The 24,422-nt window shown below is 35.0% G+C and overlaps 1 protein-coding gene across 9 annotated transcripts in view; it reads right to left on the bottom strand.

Moving 5' to 3' along the window:
- Positions 1 to 12,388: 12,388 nt before the first annotated feature.
- Positions 12,389 to 24,422, bottom strand: part of COL11A1 (collagen type XI alpha 1 chain) — a 220,750-nt gene continuing 208,716 nt past the window's right edge. For all 9 annotated transcript variants that reach the window (XM_058716371.1, XM_058716376.1, XM_058716372.1 and 6 more), the window contains 8 exons: positions 24,260 to 24,313; positions 24,123 to 24,158; positions 23,977 to 24,030; positions 21,942 to 22,191; positions 19,083 to 19,195; positions 17,623 to 17,691; positions 15,306 to 15,539; positions 12,389 to 14,085 (listed from right to left, as the gene is read on the bottom strand). In XM_058716371.1, coding sequence (XP_058572354.1) covers positions 13,939 to 14,085; positions 15,306 to 15,539; positions 17,623 to 17,691; positions 19,083 to 19,195; positions 21,942 to 22,191; positions 23,977 to 24,030; positions 24,123 to 24,158; positions 24,260 to 24,313 — 957 coding nt within the window. In that variant the 3' untranslated portion in view covers positions 12,389 to 13,938. The remainder of the gene's footprint in view (positions 14,086 to 15,305; positions 15,540 to 17,622; positions 17,692 to 19,082; positions 19,196 to 21,941; positions 22,192 to 23,976; positions 24,031 to 24,122; positions 24,159 to 24,259; positions 24,314 to 24,422) is intronic.

The following is a 24,422-nucleotide window of genomic DNA, read 5'->3' as shown; positions in this document are numbered from 1 at the left end:
GTATGCAAATAGTTTCTCCTGGTGGCTCATATTAATATCCCTTAGATGGCTTTGGAGATCGGGCCAATTTAAGTCATGCTTTTGGTGGAATCATGGCTTATGTCCTTTTTTCAACTCTGTCTGGCAAATAGCCCCCTGGCTCAAAGAATCACTGCCCAGCTGACTGCCGGCAGTAGAGCAGCGCTCCTCCAAAGAACAGGACACCAGATAACTGCCCAAATCACTCTGTCCTGAGGATGAGTCTGTCTATATTGAATAGTTTATGATGCCCCAAGCTGGTATATAGCTCTGCAGCAGCAGTCAAGTGCGTCTGTCATGCAGAATCTGCAGACATCAATACTATTGTTATCTTAGGCACCGGGATTTTATTTTTCTCAGTACTTTATTTACTTCATTGAACAATATTGAATTTTCTTCTGCCTGAGTTAGGCTCTGAGACTAAATCATCAGCAGGTGCTTTAAATCGTTCTCTTGATGATTGCTTGCTTCTATTTCTGGTATCGTTTTCTCTCTGAAGTACTGGGTTGGATTTTCAATTTTGGTGGTCAGACCTGTGTTTCTCTTCACTGCAGAGGTTTAAGCAAGTCTCTGAGGCATGTCTTACTGTTTTATTCCTTGTTTCTAGTGTCCAGGTTGGGCAGCAGCCTGTGGGAGCTGCAGCCTGTTTCACAGAGTTTCAGAACAATGTGAAAGAACTTGATAGTGTGGTAAAAGAAGGAAGAAAAAAATCAGTTTAACCATACTCCAGAAGAAAAAGAGTCATGCTCAGTTTTCTTTGTCTTCCAAGATTTTCTTTGTCCAAATTCATGATATAATCATTCTATTTCCTTTAGTTAACATACTTTCTCTCTTTTACTGTTATTGAAATAGACAATTTTTTAGAACATTCTATTTATTTTTTAATTTTTTTTAATCTTTATTTTTGAGAAAGAGAGAGACAGAGTGTGAGTGAGGGAGGAACAGAGAGAGGGGGAGACACAGAATCCAAAACAGGCTCCAGGCTCCAGACTCCAAGCTGTCAGCACACAGCCCAACGCAGGGCTTGAACTCACAAACCACGAGATCATGACCTGAGCTGAAGTCAGACGCGCAACCAACTAAGCCACCCAGGCGCCGCTCTATTTATTTATTTTGAGAGAGAGAGAGAGCAAGCATACACGCATGGACAGGGGAGGGGCAGAGACAGAGAGGGAGAGAGAGAATTCCAAGCAGGCTCCACTATGTCAGCACAGAGCCCAATACAGGACTTGAACTCGTGAACCAGGAGATCATGACCTGAGCCAAAATCAAGAGTCAGATGCTCAACTGACTGAGCCACCCAGGTGCCCCTGAGATGGACAATTTTTATACACCCTTTGGGTCTCATTTACTCACAGATACTTACTTTCCTAGGTTTCTAATCAAAGTGAGAAGCCTTGCCGTAAATTACCTCATGTCCCTACATTTTGCCTATCACAAAATTACTTACTTATTATTATTATCAATATTATCAATTTTTCATGTTGTTAAGATATGGCATAACTTTAAGGTCTCAAAGGCGAGGAGATTATATCAGTCAGTCTCATTCACTGTATCCCCAAGAGAAAAAATAAGTAATGTATGTTTCAGCTGAATCTATTACATGTTCATATAACCTTATTCATACTCAATTTTTAATTTCACACAGTTTATTAACATTCAGCTTCTGTTTGCCAACCATTATTTTGTAGTCGCAGAGAGCAAAACAGCCCACTTGACTTTCCAAATGCAGTACCTGTTGGTCATCTTTACTCTATTTGCATGCTTTTCTTCTCATATCTAAAATATAAGGTCGAGAATTTAGTTAAACGATCAGTAGTTTAATATTGGTTGATACACTCTAAGGACAAAATCCCTTGTTTTCTTTTTTTTTTTTTTTAATGTTTACTTATTTTTCAGACACACACACACACACACACACACACACACACACACACACAAACAAAATGTGAGTGGGAGGAGGGGCAGAGAGAGAAGGAGACATAGAATCCAAAGCAGGATCCAGGCTCTGAGCTGTCAGCACAGAGCCAGCGGTGGGGCTTGAGCCCACGAACTGTGAGATCATGACCTGAGTTGAAGTCAGATGCTTACCCAACTGAGCCATCCAGGCATCCCCAAATCCCTTGTTCTCTATATTGTGAATGTGTGATCCAGAAATTTTAAGTTCCTAGGAATTCTGTCAAAATTTCTTTTGTCCAAGAACATAGAATTGATAGTTTATACTTATGAGTCTTTCATCTATTTGATAAATCAAACAAAACCAAATATTTATTTAATCCTTCATTTTAGTTTACTAAGGCTGTGCCACAAAGTGAGTGGGAAAAATAACAGAAATGTATTGTCTCACAGCTCTGGGGGATAAAAGTCCAAAATCCAGGTGGTAGTTCCTTCTGGAAGCTATCGGGGAAGGGTCTGTTCAGGCCTCCTGCCTTGGCTTATTAATAGATGGCTGTCTTCTCCTGTATCTCTTCACATTGTCTTTCCTCTGTTTTTGTGTATCTCTGTGTTCAAGTGTCTCCTTTTTAGAAGGACATCAGTGATACTAGATTAAAGCTCCCCCTAACAGCTTTATTTCAACTTAACTCCCTCTATAAAGACGTTATCTCCAAATAAGATCACATTCTTATGAACTGGGGGTTAGAAGTCCAACATATGAATTTTTGGAGGGTATGATTCAATCTGGAATATACCTATTATATGATTAGAACTAATTCTTAGACTCTGGGGAATATGCATTTTATACTTTTGTGGGGTAGACCAAGCCAACACTCATTAAGGAGAAGTATATGATACAAAGACTATGTAACCAGAGCTGAAATTGTGTGGAAAGTATGTCTATACTGTAAGAGTGCAAAAATAAAAATAAATAAAAGTAGCAATGTGCACTGGAGTGATCACAAAACATCTGAGACTCTGATAAAAATAAATGCTTAGTCAAAAGAAAAAGGTGGACTTTAATAAAATAGAACTTAGATTAAGTGTAAGAAACGGAAAATAGCATATAAAGTAGGAGGTAGGGGTGAGAGCATAGAGGTATGAGTGAGTAAAAATGCAAGACATAATTCATGTCACAGTGAGAGGATGAGCTGGCTCAACATGTTGAGGAAAAATAGAAAAGAAGGTTAAGGTGGAAAATGAAGGATGGGCTAAATGTATTTGTATTTGAAATCTTGGGAGCAGAGTTTACAATTGATCAGGTCATGAAATAGGTAGTGACTGAAAGGTTTTGAGCAGGAGATTGACAATGATGTGGTAGAATGCAGAAATCTTCATAATCTTTTACTCCTTCCCACACTCATGTACTTTGTAATGTGACTTTGCAGGTCTGTCCATTAGGAGGTGAAGACTATTTTCTCTTTGCAATGAATCTGCTGGTCTGTGACTTACTTTAACAGGGGGCCTAACACCACAGCAGTTTTGACCCTGGCCTCAAATTAATGGTTGTGTATACTTTCTGTCTCTTTACTTCTTCCTGTCCCTCTGTCTCGTCTCTCTCTGTGATCACCAGTTAAAGAAGCCTGGTGTAGTCTGCTAGAGGATAGGACACCATGTGAGAGAAGCCCACCACAGACAAGGTCATTTGTGATCAAGAGCCCTCAAAAGACCATTCCCTTGTCTGCAGACATGTGAATGACCCCAAGCAAGCAAGACCAGCCTAGCCAGATCTAGGCTGGCAAATTGTCCCATCTAAGCCATAGACTCATAAGCAATAATAAATACTTAATAATTAGGGTGCCCGGGTGGCTCAATCAGTTGGATGTCTGACTTCGGCTCAGGTCATGATCTCACAGTTCATGGGTTTGAACCCCATGTCGGGCTCTGTGCTGACAGCTCAGAGCCTGGAGCCTGCTTTGGATTCTGTGTCTCCCTCTTTCTCTGCCCCGCCCCCACTCACGCTCTGTCTCTCTCTCAAAAATAATAAATAAACATTAAAAAAACTTAATAATTAAACCATTAAGTTATGCAATTGTTTGTTAGACAGTATTATTGTAGTAGAAAATTCAAACGGAGACATTTGAGTGATTAAAAAAAGATGAACCTGGCAGCAATTGTAGTATGGATTAGCTTATTTGTGTGAGTATATGGAAAGTAGAGGCAGGCAATTAGAATAAAGAGTAAAAGTTAGGAAATTGATCTAAGAAGGAGCTTAGACTAGGATACAATATAGTAAGGGTATCATTAAAAACATTTGGCAAACTTTGTGAATTAAAAAAATGAGAGGGAAGAATTAAGGAATTTTATTTGACTTTCTGCCAAATACTTAGATAAACTTTTGCCATTTACTTTAAAAATAGTTCTAAAGTGATTTTCTATGACTCAAAGGAGAACTTGCCTTAAGCTATTTCTTTCATCAGCTTGTCAAAATACACCGAGTCATTTTGGGGTTCTAAGAATGGGAAATTAAGACACATTCTATAAAATATATGGCCACTGTTTAACGTTTCACAAAAAGAAAGTCTGCTGGGAATGATTGGTTTAAAATATAAACACAAAAGATATCCTGCATCTTGGGAGAGCAGTTTGGCTTTTTGTTATGGTAAGAGCTAAGAGGCTGCATGAGAAAATTGAGGTCTTTCCCTTAGTAAGATTTCCACATGCTCCAGTTCCAGAGCATGTCAAAGATAAAGCAAGATTAAACAGTTTGCTGCCCAGCTGCCAAAGTCATAATGCTTCTTTATACTTGTCTTCTAATCTACATCTTTGTTTCAAAGGATGTGAGATCCTAAGAGGAAGAAATCTTTTAAAACAAGCATAGGAAGCAAACCCCTATATATAACAACAATGAAGACATGAATTACTTGTTTTTAATGGTTCATGGTAGTAGTAATGAAGATAAAATTTTGAATATTTGATACTTTTATGGTCATGAATATATATCAAGGATGGATGAATGACAATGTTCGTTTATTCAAAAACTTCTCATCAGATGATTATTTAACTTTATTTTTTATAGGTCTATATTAATGTAGGTAATGTAACCTTTCCTTCCCTGAATTTCCTTAGAAAATTATATTTTGCTCATAAAGAACTCCTCTCAGACAAAGCATTCATTAAGAGACAAGACATTAAGTTTAGGTAAAAATTAGTAAGTGGAGAGGAAAAGATAAAGTGGAAATGTCTCCCTTTGGTTCTTTAGTTCCTGGGATTCTTTGAAAATCTACATCTGTACATCAGCTTTCCTTTTTCCACCTAAGTGTTGCTCAATGACAACAACGTGGAGACCTCAGGAATCCTAGTGCTTCAGATGATAATGCAAATGAGGCATACACATGTGCATCACTGTGAAGGATTCTTGCTGAGAAGCCTTAAAATCCTTAGTAACAGATGCCAGTGTACAATATGAATCCAGCACTGAGTCTGCCTCCATGTGCCCTAGTTGAATGAAGTCACTGGAATTAGCTTGAAGATCTTCCGTTTTTAACGTATGGTGTTTATTTCATAATTCATCTTTCCTTTTTGTTACGAATGACAATTTTATGTGGAAATTACTAATTGCCATGCCTTTTGTTGAAGACAGAACCAGAGTATCTGTGCAGATTTTCCCCAATATATGATGATTAAAAAGAAGAAACACAGAGCAGAAGCTACATTTATCTCCAACATAGGAAAGATCATCTATCTCATTTGATGCTTTCTAGACTTTTCAAGTTTTAATTTAGAAATAAATTAGGGACATCTCACGTCATTAAATCTTCTAATGCTGAATTAAATAACCTTATCATTCAATCTACAAATGTACTATTACCTTTTTAAAAAATCAATTCCCTAACTGTATTCATTTAGATTTTTTCCATCTTTCCAATGATATTGGATACAGTATTGCAGTGAACATGCCTTTAGGCAAAATCTTGATACATGTAACAGGATCATGACATTTAACTTATATGGTAATATCAAGTCACAGTATACCTAGACATGTGAGAACAAAGTGAACCACTGTGGCCAGAGCTCAGCCGTCTGGGTCTCCCTGTGCTCAGGTCTTGCAGAATGTGGCTCTTTAATGTAAACTTATCCAAAGATGAGTGTAAAAAAAATAGGGAAGCATCCCAGATGGTCTTGCTCAACAATTTAAGGTGTTTGACCTTTATAGTCTTGACCAGTATTTTCAAGAGTAAATAATTTATCAGCTTATTGGATACAACTGATATTTTCTGAGATGAAATATAATACCATAAAATGGAATATTACAAATCAGGGTGGATCAATATGAGTATGCAAGATGTTATTTCAGTTTTATGTGAGGTGCTTGTGGATAAAAGAGAGAGAGAGAAGAGAGAGGTTGTAAATGTATTTTTCATGTGTAGTAAAACAAAAGAGAAAGACAATGCTGTATTTAATGGAAAACCACTGAGGAATTTTGTAAATGAGAGTAATCTGTCTGCATTTGTACTTCACATAAAGAAGTTTTTTTTTTTTTTTTCTCAGTACAGAAGTTAGATTTTGGGGATAATGATGGCTGGAAATAGGAAATTATATAGCAAGCTACTAAATTTTGTGGTGAAAAAAATCACTACCCAAACTTAGGCAGTGGTAACGAAGATGAAAGGGATCCACAGGTGTGAATGGTATTTAGGAAGGAGAATTAACAGAAATAGATCACTGACCAGCAGAACAGCAAGCAATTCATGATGACTCCGAATGTTTTTGGCCCAGGTGACTGTGTGAACAGAGATGTCATTAACTGAGATTAGGAGCACAGGAAAGGGAGCCAGTTTTGACAAAAAGCTGTCATTTCTGTGAAAATACACATTGGATTTGATGAATAGTCCATTCTTTATGGTATGAAAAGTTTCAATATGATGCAGAGGATGAGTTCAGCTGTGCTGGACTGAAGAGTAAAGGGTGGATAAGAAAGTGAAAGCAGTGTTTATAATCCACCTATAAAAAGTTCCACCTCCAAATGCAGGCAACAGAGAGCATATAGATATGATTTCTTCCTTCGTGTATTTACATATTTAAATATATATTGAGTGCCTACAATGCCCTAATCTTTTTACAGCTAGATGATATTTTTTCATATAAATTATATATAATTATTTCCCAGACTTCCCATGTATTTGGTTATTCCTTATGCCCCAATTTTTACTTATGAAAATTTCAACATCAGAAGACACAGCTATATAATAAGTTTTAGCAGTTGATATCTCTATAAATGTATGTGTTCTGTAGTTGATAATGTACATGAACTGTTATTTATATAGGAGATGGGTACTTGCTTGTAGTGTTGTAAGCACATATTGTTGAAGCAATCACAAGTTATTTTCATATGTACTCTGCAATAGTATATGAGATACGAGAGGAGATACAAAGCCAATTGATAGGGTTGGGCCAGATATCATTTATTTCACTGGGATCCATCAGCTCTTCAGATTTTATAAATATAACTTTTCTTTTCTCTGATTTTATAATATATGTTCTTAAAGGCTAGCCAAATATAGTTTAGATGTATCCGGTGAATGGCTCTAGAATATCTTTAAATGGTAAACTATAGTAATTTCTTCTTTAAAATTGTTTTATACTTGTCCCTTCCTTTTAAGTCATGCAGGTATTTTTACTGTAATCTAAATCTGTATTATTGCCCACTTAAATTTCGGGAACTGCCTTATGGCACTTGTTCCTATTGTCTGACTCAACTTCTAGATCCATCCAGCATAGAATGATCCGAAATATGACTTTTATTATGACTTTATCTTACTCAACAACCACCATTCATTCTTTATTATCTACTGCATAATATCCAGACTCTTTTGTATGAATTTCAAGTCTTTATAACCCTACCCTAAATATAGGACTTGGCATTGTACCATTCCACTGGGATTTTATCATACTCCTTGTCTCTTCATGTTTCACACTCACATGTGCCTCTGGAATTCTCTCCATGAAGTGGTCTTCCTTCTCTCACTCACCCACACCCATCTGGACTCCACAAACATTTTGTAGACCTACCGTCTTTCTCATGAAGCACACTTACAAATTAACATTTATTATTCCTTCAGTTCTCCACACACCTGTAGAGTCAGAACCTTGATAATAAACTGTTATTTTAGATGTGGTGTTTTATTTCTTTTATTAAACTGTAAATGAGGATACAGTGTAGACCCATTATGACATAATTCTTTTGTAAAGTTGATGGTAGAAACCTAGCCTCATCATGGTGCTAAATCATATACTTGCTCATTGATCAATTAATAATTAGATGATTATCAAGATTTCTGGTATCAGTATTCCATGGTTCAAAACCACTTGACTGTATCTTTAGAAAATACCTACTTAAAAAATTTACCCCCTTACCTGTACTTATCTATCTCCCTCCTACCTTGTCATGTTCCTCCTTCCCTCTCCCACTGTCTTCCTGCAGTGGGGGTTGAAAGGCCAGGAGTGATGGATGGCAGGGTCTGGGAAGTTGGGAAGTCCCCTGCACAGAGGGAAAAAAAAATCTGATGGGACTTTCAACTATTTCACCAAAAATATAAAATAAAATATTAACTTACCTAGTCATATTGATTTTCTACTTTTAGTTAAATACTTAACACCTTTAGGGTTTTTGTTGTTGTTATCAGTGGTTTTCTTTTTCCACTCATTTTTCTCAGTAGTGATGGAAAAATCTCTATAGCTATGTGGAAATAACTAGGTAATAATGTATCTAATGTGTACTTCTTTCTATATAGCTAATAAATTTTATTCACATAAAAATACAATTCAAGATTTTTTTTTATTAGCATGAAATTGTCAAATTGGTTTCCATACAACACCCAGTACTCATCCCAACAGGTGCCCTCCTCAGTGCCCATCACCCATCCTCCCCTCCCTCCCACCCCCCATCAACCCTCAGTTTATTCTCAGTTTTTAAGAGTCTCTTATGCTTTAGCTCCCTCCCTCTCCAGCTTTTTTTTTTTCCTTCCCCTCCCCCATGGTCTTCTGCTAAGTTTCTCAGGATCCACATAAGAGTAAAAACATATGGTATCTGTCTTCCTCTGTATGACTTATTTCACTTGGCATAACACTCTCCAGTTCCATCCACATTGCTACAAAAGACCATATTTCATTCTTTCTCATTGCCAAGTAGTATTCCATTGTGTAGATAAACCACAATTTCTTTATCCAAGATTTTTAAAATACATTTTACCTTACAGAATATTAGCTATGATAACTGTTACTCAGTAATTTCATTTTCCTGAAATAGATAAGATGCCAAAACTCATATTTTCAAAGAATTGGTTACACAGACCTTTCTACCATGTTGATGTGGGGACCTGCAAATCTGTCTCTTAGGGGACTTGTTCATTTTATTTAATTCAGTCTGGCCATTCCAGTGTTGAACATAGAAGTGTATGCCACTTCAGGGGAAAATTTCTTTGTGTGTTTCCCTCAGTGAGCCAAAAAATAGCATTTTATTTATACCAGAGACCCTAAGTGATGGCAAATTAAGGTAGTAGACTCTTTAGCTTACTTTGTGCCCGTGGTTGTCACTAGAATAAGATCTGCTACTAGGACATATGGTTTTTATCTTCCAAATGTGTCCATTATGGAAAAAAGCCTACTTCTTTATTTCTTTTTAGACATATATAGGTAATTTAAAAATGGGAATGTATTCAGTATATTTGTGCAACTTCCTGTAAATAGTATTATAGGTAGAAATGCCATCATCGGATAATTATAAAATAAGTCCTGGTTTTGTAACACAAAACATTTCTGAAGTTATCTCAACTTATATTTTTAGAAAGAAAGAGTTAACAGTGGTTCTGTAGCTCTTTTCTACCTCTGTTTTGATACTGAACAATCTCCTTATAAATATAGACCATAGATTTACTAGAGAGAAAATAAATGAGGAATCTGGAAGACTTGCTATGTGCCAATTACTGAACCCGGAATCTTCTAGCAGGATATACTTCTGCAAGGTTTTCAATTGTAAATAATCCTGCCATCTGTGGATCTCTGGGCGGCAGCTATACGAAGAATTATTAGTTATATGACCATTATACCAATACGAGATTAGAAATGGGTAAAATTTGAGAGACTCTAAAGCCTACTAAACTCATCCTTCTGGAGAGCAAAACATATAGTGGTAAAAGAGGATTTGAGAAGCTGTGTCTGATGAATGTGCAGTTCCTGGGTCTTTACAAGGCTTATGCTGCTGCTCCTGTTTTGTTTCCTTTGTGACTCATTTGTAAAAAGCTTGGATTTCATGGCATCCTACTTGGCAATCTGGGCCTCTGCGATCATGCAATTTGTATAATGTTTTTTTTACATTTTTTAAATTAAATCTTTATGAAAGTTCTGCAGTGTAAGTGCATATGCTAATGGTTATGTTTTAGAAAGGAACTTACGCTAGGGTGGTGATAGTAACTGTAGGAAATCTAGAGCAGTAGCAACAATCCATTTAGCTGATGGTGTGCTAGGCCCTTAATTAATTCACTTATTTCACAGTTGCTCAGCATACAGAGGACTGTGCTTCTGGATCTTTCTCTTTCATGGACCCCATCTAAGCCCTTGAGAGATCGGCTAGAAATATGTTCTCATGGTCTTATAATTGGTATGATTTGCCCAAATAGTATTCTTTAACTATGATCTCTTAGGAGTATTGTCTTTCCACTCCAATTTCTCTTTGGCATTTTTTTCTTGTGTTGGGTGGTAAGGAAGAAGCCAGGAAAGAGGAAATTCAATTAGAGATTCATTTATTTAGAGCTTATTGAATAGGTTTACATGGTTGGGGTATAATTATACAGCTTTCGGTTAATATTCATGTATAGTTAATGCCAGTAATCCTGGTATAGGAATGGCTTTCTGGAATAATCCTATCACCTACTGTGTTGTAACAAAAAGTTTGAGGACAGAGTTTGTATCATGGCATGCATGTATCTTATGGTGCCCAGAGCCTGAAATCTATTGGTAGTGGAGAGAAAACAAGGTATAAAATGTGCAGAATCAGAAGCTAGCTTGTGGAAAATTCTCACAGATTTGTAGTGCACATATGAAATAAATGTATAGAGATTTTCTTAAATTAAAAAAAAAAAACCTAGGGGCACCCTAGGTGGCTACCTAGGTAGATAGGTGAGTATCTAACTTTGGCTCGGGTCATGAGCTTGCAGTTTGTGAGTTTGAGCCCTGCATTGGGGTTTGTGCTGACAGCTGAGATCCTGTCGCCTGCTTCCGATTCTGTGTCTCTCACTCACTCTCTCTGCTCCTCCCCCACTCTCTCTCTGTCTCAAAAATAAACATTAAAAATTTTTTTAAAAAAAAATAACCTAAAAATTTTTAAATACTTACCAGTAACAAGATGTGAAATGGAAAGAAATAGCTCTAAGCTATTGATAATAAAAGTCATTTTTTAAGTTAGAGAAACATTCTTTCTATCGGAAATTAAATTAGAAAATTCTCATATGAAGAGGCATTCAGAGATTGAAGCCAAAACATAAAGACATAGAATAAAAGTATTACAAAAGTAATTAATGAAAACATTTTTTTTCCATGTGGATTTTGTGATACTTTTGGTATGGGTCCATTTTTTAAGTTAATAAATTGTTGCAATACTTTTTTCATTCAAAATAGTAACTTCCGTAATGTTTTTTTGTATTTGTTATTTTGTATTTATTTTTAAAGAGTAATGCCAAATTTCATGTGCATCCACTCATGCCAGGTTCCATCCAAGATGAATATTATTCTCCATAGTTTATCCATACTTGGGCCAAGAGTAGAATGTCATATTATATGCTTTTTCCCTTCCACTGAATTTCTTTTTGTTCAGATTAAATCAACTATAAAGGAGAGAAAAAACTCCAACGCTATGTGGAAGGCCATATCCAGATGTCAAGGCATAGAAAAGGATAGGGGATTCAGTTATTTATTCACTAATTCTACTGAGTGCCAAATTTGAGCCTGTTTCATTTAAATGGACAAATAGTGCAGCTTCCCCAATGCATGTCAATATGCAAAATATTCTCTCCTATTGCCATATATTCATTAAATTGCCTGATGTATAGAGTTTCTCTTGATAAACATCATTACATATTACATATTATACACTTTGTGTATAATTTAGAGGCTGTATTTCAAACAAAAGATCTGGAAATATTTGTAGTGCTGACATTATGAACATATGTTTGAGACTTTGCAAAATGTTTAATTATGAAAAATATCTTTCTGAAATTTTAAGTATAACCTACCTTAATTTTGTAAACAGAGTATTACTATGGGGTGTTTTTATCTTTGACATGTGGAGAATTTTAAACATTTGATCTCTGAAGGTTAATATTTGTTTCCAGAAGTGTAAAACTATTCTAATCTGTATGGTCAAGAAACAGAATCAAAACCTTTTCTGCAAGAGAGAGTAATTTGGAACCTATTTAAGAAAGAGAGTGACTAATCCAGGTAGACAAGACTTGAGTTTATTTATACGATTCATATCTCCCTTCTTTAAAGGACATTTACAAACTTGATTTCAAAAATAAAAGAATTTCTGAATGACAAGTGTTCATGTTTTAATTTCAATATTACAGGTATGCTCTTTTGTGATAAATTATCAGTTGAAAATGTTCCAGTGAAATCTGGTATCAATTAATTTAACACTTCATATAAGAAATAAAACATTTATTTTCAAGTCTTACATATATTACTTAAAATAGATACAAAGTTCAATTTGTAATTTTTAAATTTTATTGCTATATCAAGCTACCTGGAAGAAAATACCTTAGTGGGGGGAAAAAAAAAAGGTTTTGATTGTTTTAATAAGTATGACTTTTAAAACAAGCACTGTTAGTAACAATCCACCCATATGTTATTTAGGAATTAGGCAGGTCAAATAATGTATATTATTTTGAAAGAAAAGGAATAGTAATTGTTGGATAGGTGCAGGAAAATAATATCTGAAGACTATAATATGCAGCTTGGAATCAAATTCAAGAAGTTGACTGATTAGAAATTATAACAATGAACAAATTCATAAATAATTGCTTAGTTCCCATCTTTTAATATTAATCTGCATGGTTGAAGCACACTGAAACAATGAGATAAGGTCGTAAAAAAATTGTACATCTGATTGATGGAAGCATTGCTTTGTTAAAATAGCTTCTTATACATATTTTCCTGTCCAAAAATATAAACTTGCTTATTTTCCATATATACAATTATCCTGTGAAATTCTGGACTCTGAAAAGAAGAAGGTTGAGGTGTAGCACTGAATAAAGCATTAAAATGCAATGGTATTTTTGGCTGAAATTCAGCAAAGTTACTGTCAGTAGAGAAGAGTTGATCCAAGTGTGCTTCCAAGAATCTTCTAGGTTTTTGCCCCTATGAGAAATTTGTTGGCGACATCAAATAATTGAACTCTTCAACATCAATATATACAAAGGCATTTTATTTTTAATCAACAAAAGGGACTTAGAGTCATCAGAAATTTCAACTTTATTTTTTCATAATACATATATTTATTGCCATGATAGTTCTGCAATTGTCATAAAATTAGAGTCAGATGGAATTCAGAGACACGTGCAAGTTTTGGAAATGGACACATAGATAACAGTATAGAACTGTACATAAAATAATTACAATTTATTAAACATACTTTTAGCACATCCTTGATGGATGGGAATGAGCACCATATCTTTTATGAATATATATTGTTCTGGTTTTTTTTTTCCTACAGCACCAAAGAAATCCAAATAGGAAAGGGAGAGATGAAAATTGGGAATCAAGAATAAGGCCTGTTTCCATCTCAGCCACACTATCTTATATTTTATGATTTTCGAAGCTTTTGTCATGTGATTCTGCCCCCACAAGGGCATCGGGATTTCTAATCGGTACGTATATACTCAGCAAGTTGTTTTCTATACCATCCTTATTCAAAACTTGCATGTGGCATAAAATGGCTTGGTGGCACCAAGATATTTTTTCTGTTGATTTCAGATGTTCTTTGTCCTAATCTTAGCCAAGAAAACAAACAGGACCAACTTCAAATCCAAATTTCTGATTCTGATCACCAAAGTCATTGATCATTACATCAACGATAGGTACTTGATCAATTTTCGGTGTATTGATTTCAATCACAGTTTTTTCATAGCCTTTTCTGGACTGTAAAATTAAGCAGAAAGAAAAATTTATACAATCATTTCATGCTTTTAACATATATGCTTTTTTTTCCTTAGCCCCTGAATGGAGGCAGGAGGGTAAGAAAGAAGAGAGTAAGAAGCAGATTTGCCATTATCTATGTTGTAATTAACTCTTGTTATCACTGATGTCATTTGTAGTTTTAAATTTTGAACGTTGACAGCTGCATTTAATATTTAGCTGTTACCACTCAACTATAATATTTGGATACACTGCATAGATGAAGAGAATCTTACTGAATTGATAAATACAGTTTAATATGAAAACTGATGTTAGTATTGGGTTAGACTCCTACATAAGAATATATTCTTACCATTATAATCATACAATATATGCATATATATACATGTGTGTGTATCCATAAATATATGTCAAGGTTTCTTAAGAAAAATTTAAATACATTATAGAAATTATAGTACATAAGGTCAAAAGTCAAAGCATTTCTGCTGCTATATATTAATTTTATGAATGATTATCAGTACACTACTATTGGGAAATCCAAACACTTGCTACTTTTAATATACTTTCTTTTCTTTTATCTGTGGGTATCATACTCACTTTGTTGAAGGCATGGACCTATTTATTTATAATTGTGACCTCTCTTTAGTCATCAGCTAAACCAAGTTTTTTTAGTGTGCTTTCTGTATCATTGTCTTAAATGGAACTCCCATTGTGTGAAAAGGATGGTTCCAGAGGATAGAAATCACAAAAATGATAGTAACTGCCTAACCTGGTATAACACAGTCCCAACAGACAAGCCCTTATGGACAAAATACAGGGGTAAGTATTAGCTATGGTGTAAATGGTATAATGCTGATTCCTTTGTCATTTTAGAATCATGGATGAAGGAAGCAAATGAAATAAAGTTTTTTATTATTTTTATTTCAAGAATGACTAGATATAATAGTATTCAAATATCAGGAATAATTCCATACAAATAGCATATGATCTAAGATTACCTTCTGTTATGGCTTTTAAATATGTGCCTATATGTAATTTTCAGAGTTTGTGTATATGTATGTGAATATTAGTGGCTTCTAATATATTTCAATATGCCAGTGTTAAGCATCAGATCTTAAAAACAACAGACATCCATTTCATGAGAGACTCCTGACTTAGGGCCAAGCTGAGATGGTTGCACACAGCCTCTCACCCTGTGAAAGAAGGCAAGTGATTATACTCACCGCACAGCCATCATATAGTGCTTTGATGAAAGGGTTGTTGTCATAGGACATCTCCTCATCATTGGATCCCAAGAACCGCAGTGCTTTGTCATAACTTCCTGATGACACATCATACCAGGCTGCTGACTGATGACAGGTGTAGGTGAAATTTTGCCGAGCAGAGGCAGTCAGCAGTTTCAGGAATGTCATTTGCACCATATTAATGGAATTTCCTTCAACATCTAAATAGGAAAGCTGGGAATAAAAGAATAAAAAGACAGACATAGGTTCTTTTACTTTTTTATGTTATAAAAGAATAAAATCACTGTCGACAGTGAACTGATCCCAGAAGCATGTGGATGAATCAACTGTCCCATTTTCACTTAGGGAATGAAAGTGGGCAAGGAGGGTCATAAGACCCAGGGACAGGATTCTATGAAATCACTATTGTACTCCCACCTGAGTTACTATGAGCACTACTTATCTTTGAAAAATATTCACTTTATTTCAATGCTTCATTTTCCTAACATTAAAAATTTCCAAAAGAAAAGCTTTTGTTTCCAAAAGATCTTTCATTATGTTTGTGTATCTTTTTATTTATTTGTTTTATTTTTTTAAAGTTTATTTATTTGAGAAAGATGGAGAGCGCACATGCATGAGCAGGAGAGGGCCAGAGAGAGAGGGAGAGAGAGAATCCTAAGCGGACTCTGCACTGTCAGTACAGAACCTGAAGCAGGGCTCCAAACATGAACCTGTGAGATCATGACCTGAGGTGAGATCAAGAGTCAGAGGCTTAACTGACACCCAGTCGCCTCTGTGTATATTTTGAAATTATAGAATTGCAAAATAGTGAAACAATTAGAACTGAGGAATCTCAGTGCAATGGAAAGTTACCTATTTTTGTGTTTTTATTTCACCTACTCCTTTAAAAATTTCATAGTATAGCCACTGGACCCAAAGTTTTAAACATGTTTCTGCATTTTTTGACGCCATAGTTTTCTAAGATGTTTGTCTTCTATTTCCAGCACAGATCTGCCTGTTTGTTCGTTCTTAGACAATGTGTCACCAGCACCAAGCATAATGCCCAAGACAACGCAAAAGAATATATGGTGAGTCAGTAAGTACTTATTTTACATTTAGGGCAGGAAAGTAGTTTTAACTAAAAATTATTAAAATCCTTTATTAAATTCATAAATGGTTTTATTGGGTAAAATTGAAAGACTGGCGTCAGCTGCACATAGATATTTTTAAAAAATTGAGTAGGAAATTTACCTAGACTATGGATTAATGTAAAGGTAATTATCTATGGCTTGCTTCTTTTGTTGAATTTACTTAATCCTTACTGATTAACAGCTCAGATAATGAGAAGCCTTGTTCAGTTGAAGGAAAAAAAAACAAAAAAAAACTTGGGAAATGAACAGTAAGGTAAACAAACCAAAACAACAAAAAATAGCACCACACACACAGTTCTGTGTTATGTATTTTTAAATTCTACACAGGTAAGAATGTCACATGGATATTTAATATGTAACTTGAAGACTGAACTGAAGAATTATGTCAAGTGGAAAACTTCACTAAAGTTGTCAATTAACGTGTAGGTTTTGCATAAGATGAATAACCATAAAATAGTCATCAATAGAAAATAATAGCTTCTTAAAGAACATTAAACAGTTGAATAATTATCGGGATAAGTGAAAAACTTTCACTTAAATACATTTATTACTATTTTGAATACACATGTATTTGTAAACATCTTTTATAATATAAATTTAGTTTTGGCATCTAATCTTAAAATACCTGTAAAAATTATTAATAGTGAACTGGTAATGGTATGAAAATATCTAAGTAAACTTGTGCAATAATCCAAATAAAAGGTCAGGTCAGTCAGTGAATTTTATTTCTAAATGTAACGATCAGAAGAAAAAAAAAACATTTCACCTTCCAAAAGTTTTTACTGAAATAGAGAAAAATAAATTAGGTTTCAAACAGAAAAAAAGATATAGAGTCCGAGACACTAAACACATATTACATTCTCTATACCTGATATTTCTAACATAATTCATTTTTATGATGTCTATCAGGTACTTAATGAAATGCATACTTTATATGATCATATTTATTGAATTTAGCATATTTCCATGTATTTTGATAGAAAACATTTAGAAAAATTCTCTAAAATACAACTGTGGTCTAAGAGATATAGAAGGAGCAAACCAGAGAACACATGGAATCCTAAATAGTATAACTCAGACTTTCACAGTCAGGGTCTAAGATATATAATTTGAGCTTCATTTATGAAGTTTAAGATAAACCATTTCATGTTGAGGTAATAACATACCAGTTTTCCTCTCTTAAATTCACTAAACCAGCTTCCTGGTTTCTCCTTTGGCCACGATGATATTCTTACCTGTTGCAAAGGAACAGGAAAATTAGAAAGTAGGTAAAAATTATGAACAGTATTGTTTATGTATGCATCAGTAATTTTTTGTAAGACTAAGATGCCAAAGAAGTTTTAAAATGGTCTATCCTGAATTACAGAAAATGAGATAAACAGCAAGATTTGAGATATATCCTGTGACTTCCCACTTAGTGAAGATTGAGTCATTTTCTTCCTGTTTAATTGCTCAAAAAGAAGAAGGGGGTTGGAGAACAACCTGCTGATGGCATACTAAGGGCTGTAGGGAACAAAGGTGGAACTCAGAAGAAATCCCCTGTAAAGGAACCCCTCACAATACCAGTTGAAATCAGTCATCAAGACAGATCCCATCAGTATTTCATAGCCAAGGGAAGCATCCTGAAAGTATTCAGCCAGTAACTAAGGGTGGCATGGAAGAGTCATTGCAGGAAGCAAGTGTAATCATCTCCTGCTGGGAAGAATGTTTAGAACCCTTTATAGATCTGCATTTATTGTTTTGCTTTGCAAGATCAGCAAAATGTAACAGTATATAAGGCTTCACTACAGGGAATTTGAGTTATCAGTGTAAAGAGAGGCATTTCCACGTTCCCTTATTTCTTTGGCAGCTACAGGAACTTTTATTATGCTTTGCTGCCAAGTTTGGATGGGAAACAGAAGTTGCTTTGTCTCCTGCTCCTACTACCCAACCTTTACTGGAGAACTTAACTTCCCTCCTAAAGAGATGAGCCACACTTAAAGCTACTTGTCTTGCCCTAAGGAGGTTCTGTGCCTCTGTATGCCCACACCATTTACTAAGAATGTGATTTATTAAAAGAATACAAATAAAGGCAACATTTACCACCAGAAACTGTTTGAAGAATACAATTATGCTAGTGAAAAGCCTTTCCCTATATTAGTAATTTGCCTTTAGCTCAAATATATTGATACTGCTAGGTGAAAATCAAGAAATCTGTTTGAAGAGACAAAACATTTAAAAAGTATGCAAATGTAGACAATATTCTTATGTAAATGATTATAAATTGTGTATTCTGAACATCATATACAGCTGTGAGTTCTGTCGTGTCATTGGAATGAAGAGTACTATACATGCACTAAAATTTAAGCATCAGCTGTGCTGTGTCATGGAAAACCATAGAATTTTAGAGCACAAGCAGGTGCATAAAGAATACATCTGGGTAAAAAAATAAAGGAGAGAAGTATTTGTTAACTCTGTGCATCACTTTGGTGTCTTATTCATGTTTATGCAAATGAAATGCTCTAATTACCCTGTAAGAAAAGCAGATAAATGAAAATATGACAGTATAATTTTCCTGTTTAGTTCAATATTGCAAAAACATGGCAGGAACTGTCAACAATCACCACCAAAACAGACTGGTACTTACTCCCTCAGATTTTTTGTCTGGATAAATGCAAGTCTCGCCACCAGACGTGAAATTACAGTAAACTTTGAAGGAATCTCCTGAGCAACCTTGGTTGGGATCAATCCAGTATTCACCTAGAAGTAGGAAAAAATATGTCATGTTAAAATACATTTAAATAAAAAATTGATTGCATGGTATACGCATTTTATTAGAAGAATAAAAAATTAATATTGATGGATATTTTCCCAGAAGAATCCCTTTTATGTTTTTGGTCAAATTGGGATAGGAGTTCAGATAGTTAAAGAGTGACCCTTTGTCTTGTCTGCATCAAAGCTTTGCCCATGTACTTCGCCTGGAACACTCTGTTATTTCTAGCCTGCCTGTTACTTTTAGGTTTCAGCTTAAATGTCACCTCCTCAAATATTAACATTTAATTATCCACTATAATAAATTACATGCATTTGGAATCAGAGAAACTTAACCCTAAATCCTATATGTATTATTTACTACTTAAGTAATCTGAGTATAATAATCATTATATTTTTCCTTGGTTTATTCATTTGTAACAATGGAGATGGTGGAATCTACTTAGCCTTAAGAATCATTTCTTGCATTACTTTAAAAATTTTTTTGGGGGGTGTCTAGGTGGTTCAGTCAGTTGAGCATCTGACTTTGGCTTAGGTCATGATCTCATGGTTCTTGGATTTGAGCCTCTCATTGGGCTCTGTGCTGACAGCTCAGAGCCTGCTTCAGATTCTGTCTTCCTCTTTATGCTTCTCCCCTGCTTGCACTCTGTCTCTCTGTTTCTCTCTATCTCAAAAATAATAAACACAGAATCCAAAGCAGGTTCCAGGATCTGAGCTGTCAGCACAGAGCCTGACATAGGGCTCAAACTCATGAACTGCGAGATCATGACCTGAGCCGAAGTCAGACGCTTAACTGACTGAGTCACCCACGTGCCCCTATAATTTTGAATTCTGTGGTAAGCATTTTTTCTCTTGATTTATTCAGTTAATATTGTCATTAAATTTCCTTCAGATAACGTAATAATAGCTTAATTACTAAGATACGTCTGTTCAGTAAATTCAGTATACTCTGGAAACCATGTCCAGTGTACCTCTAATTTATTCCTCTCCTATTTTTACTGTCAAATCCCTAAATCAAGTCACCATTAATTTCTTTCCTAGATTAAACCAACAGCTCTTTAACTAGCTTCCTTTGATTTCACCTTGCTTCCTTCCAAATTACTTCAAGTCATTTTTCACTTTCCTCACTATTTTTTAGCCATAGAGACCTTTCAGTTCCTTGAAGGCACCAAGATCTTGTCCTCTTTAAACCTATCAAATGACCCATATCGTCTGCCTGAAATAACCTTTTGATTCTTTGCATGACTGGCTACCTCTTTAAGGTTTCAGCTGAAATGTCACCTCTTCAAATATTAACATCCTTTACACAAAATGGATCATCCTTACCTAATCTAAATACTCATTTTTTCCCACAGTATCTGTCATAATATGCTATTGTTAATACTTACACTTTTCCTGTCTCCTTCATTTGATAATAGTAGCTCAAGGGCATTATTTCTTCTGTGTGTCTACAAATCTCTGCCTGAAGAACAGTGCCTGGCACTGCTAAGTCAGTTAATTAATATTTAATGGCAATTAATTAACCCATTAAGGAATTAATAACGCTGGTCATTATATGGAAACCATGGGGAGCTGTGGCCCACAATGAGCTTTCCATTCCTAAATTCACAAAAATTTTTCTTGACTGCTCAGGTTCTAATTAATCATATTTGTTTTACTTGTGTTGTAATCTTTTACATTTGAACTTTAATTATGTACGATTGTCTCAGCAAGAGCAGAAGTCTGAGTCATTCTCTTTAAAATTACTGAATTACTATTGAACTAAACATATCTTTTCCAAATAAACATATTATAAATTTGAAAACCTTGGACATTAGTTTGAATGGAGTCCTTAATAGCTACCTGTGTTTTAGTTTTAACAGGCTATGCTTGATTAAGATAGGAAGATTTGATGACATTTTCCTTTATGGTGGTGGCTGTTTCTAAATCACATTAAACTTTTCTCTCTGTACTGACTTATTTATATCTCAGTTATAACATTCTTATATGATTGATAGTGCAAAATAACATTGCCCCAAGAGTAAAAAGAGTGACAAAATATTTCCATATAAAGTGGGAGATTTAAGATCACATAAATATCTGCCCCTTGTTAGTTTAGTAATTGTGTGAGTTTATTAACTAACTCATGATACTTGAAACTGTTTCCTTCTCAGGAAGGGTATGATAAGGTTTATGTTAAACATTAGGTATAATAAATTATCCTGATTATTATTACAAATGAATTGCTCACAGTTCTGATTATTTGTGGATCAATGACATAAATTTTTGCCCCAAGCTACTATGCTAAGTCTTAAATATTCTGTTCACCAAATTATTATTAAACTGATAGGTAAAATATGATTCAGTTATGCTATTAATCATGTTAACTTCATATCAAGGTAAAATAAGTTCGGTTACAGGATATAAATATATACTAATGTGTACACATGTGTGCACACATAAAGCCCATTCTATGATAGTTATTACGGGGAAAAATGCATTTGTGTTCTATAATTGTCCCAAAATGATCTTGTCATAATTTAATGAAACCTTATGTAAGCAGGTAAGGATTTTCTGAAGCAGTTCTTGAATTACACAGTATAAAGGACTTTTTCTGTTTACAAGACTGGAATTAATAATCATTTACTTTATTTAGAGTCTATATCAAACATTTAACTAGAAGTAATGGACTGACCATGCACCTTCATAACTTAGAGGCTCAGTCCCTTTGCTGTGACATGTATTATTAACATACCATCTGGGAAGTCAGGATGGCTGAGTTGCAGGTCTTTGCACGTTCGAGCTGGGTTAGTCTGCGTACCCATGGGAAACTTCATATGTTCGATGTCTTGTTTCAGGGAGTTGAGGGAACCAAATATTTCCTCCATTCCATCTGAGTAGTCAAGAATATTTTCACCTGCATCTGCTTGCATGTCTTCGGCATGTCTTCTTGTTTTTTTGGGTGACAAGATTGGTAAAGGCTGAATGACTTCTCCAGGTGGACCCTGTGAAAGAGATAATGTGCATGTAACTGCTTCCTAAGGTAAAATACTCTGCATAATTATTACTGATGAGGTCATTATTATGAGAAATTATAGCTGATTTAGCTTTTCAATGTTTTCCCTACTTTCAATATTTTCTCTAATTGTTACTACATATACATACACATGTTATAAATATTTATATAGAAACTGTGTTAAGTTCTTTTAAAAAGAATCTAGTGGAGATACTGAGGTAGACACACAAATCAGATGATTTCTGGAACTTCTTTTCTTTTCTTTTTCCTTCCCTTCCCTTTCCCTTTCCTTTCTTCCTAGAGAGACAGAGACAGCACAAATGGGAGAAGCAGAAGGAGAGGGAGAGACAGGATCTCAAGCAGTCTCTGCACTGTGCAGATCCTGACACAGAGCTCGAAGTCATGAACTGTTAAATCATGACCTAAGTCAGATGCTTAAGTGACTGAGCTGCCTAAGCACCCCTGGACCTTTCTCTATATAAGTAGTGTAACCCAGTTTTGTGTGGATATATTGTATGTAACTTTCTTATTTATTAATTAGTCCTTATTTACATGTCCTGTCTCCACAACTAGATTTTAGTCTCTGAAGATTAAAATAACATTTTAAGGTTCTTAACCTAACTAATGAGTTGTCTATTGTGCTTGATAATAATTTATATTATGAAACATTAAACTTCTAAAAATACACATTAATTTGCTTCAAATATAACTTAAAACTGTATAAATTAAAAAAAAATAAATGCAGACATACTTGAATTTGCATATGTGTAAAAGTAGAACTATACCAAATAGTTAAATCCATGTTGTTATGATTGTGTCCCACAAAATTCATAGGTAGAAGCTATCAGCCTCAGTACTTAGAATAAGATCTTATTTTGAAATGGGGTCACTGTAGATATAATTAGTTAAGTAAATGTAAGGGCACTGGGGGGGTATCCACCAATGGGAAACCATCCAATATGACTGGTGTCCCTGTAAAAGGAGGAAATTTGGGTGCAGAGACACACATAGATAGAATTTGAAGGGAAAAAATAGGAGAAGACAGCTATCTATGAGCCAAGGACAGGGCCATGGAATAGACCTTCCTCCACAGCCCTTAGAAGGAACTAATTCTGCCCACACTCTGATCTAAGATTTGTGGCCTCTAGAATTTGTTAGAGAATACATTTCTATTATTTAAGCCCCCATTTGTGGTGCCTCTCATGGCAGCCCTAGCAAACTAATACACGTATAGTTTGGAAACAAACTCAAGAGAGGAGACTAATGTTTTTTCACATGGATCTATCACTTAGTAGTTATATGCAGCCTGGAAAATGTCAGCATTAATAAATGTTAGAAATTATTATTGCTTTTATGATCATTATACACAGTAGGGAAAAAAATGCAAAATATCTGAACTTTTGTCTTTATTCCTAGTGTGGTCAGATACACACACACACACACACACACACACATATGTATGTATGTATATGTATGTATGTATTTTTATGGCCTATAGTCAGTTGCTTTCATAAAAACATGACATTAAAAAGTATATAATTTTTGTGAAAAATAAATACAAACAAGATTATCATAATATACAGTTAACGCATCAATTAAAAGACACGCCTTGGCATGTGGATCTGATTATGTAATTAATGGAGTTGCTGTTTCCTAGAAAAATCACCACTTTGACAGAATGTCTTTTTTTGTCCTTCTTACAAATTTGGAGAAATCACCGGCAGTCTTAGGGTGTGAACAGACCTAAACATCACTTTTGTTCCCATGCACTTACCGGGGGCCCAGGAGGCCCTGGAAGACCACTGTCACCCTTCTGGCCAGCAGGTCCCTGTTAGGAACAAAAGGAACAAGATAAACAGAGAACAAGGCATTTGACTAGGCTTCACTGAACAATCAAAGTCCAAAGGGAGAAGTACTTACGGTAGAGCCTTTGGTACCCTTTGGACCTTGAGGACCCTAGACAAAATGCAAAGGCAAAAGTACAGATAAAAATCTGGAGAAATCATGACTCTTTTGGTGTAAGTTTCCTTTACAAAATTCTTTTGTCTCACACTTACGGGTAAGCCTGGAGGACCAGGGGGACCTATGGGACCAGCAGGACCTGGAATCCCCTGTAAAGAGAATCATCCAAATTAGAGTTTTCCTCAGCTATGCTACTCTCTATATTGCAGGACAACATACACTGAAAACTTAGATTATGTAAAAGTATATAAGAATAAC

This window comes from Neofelis nebulosa, chromosome 2, assembly GCF_028018385.1.
Source record: "Neofelis nebulosa isolate mNeoNeb1 chromosome 2, mNeoNeb1.pri, whole genome shotgun sequence".
NCBI lineage: Eukaryota > Metazoa > Chordata > Mammalia > Carnivora > Felidae > Neofelis > Neofelis nebulosa.
The sequence above is the reverse complement of the archived record's forward strand: the minus strand, read 5'-3'. Positions and strand labels throughout refer to the sequence as shown.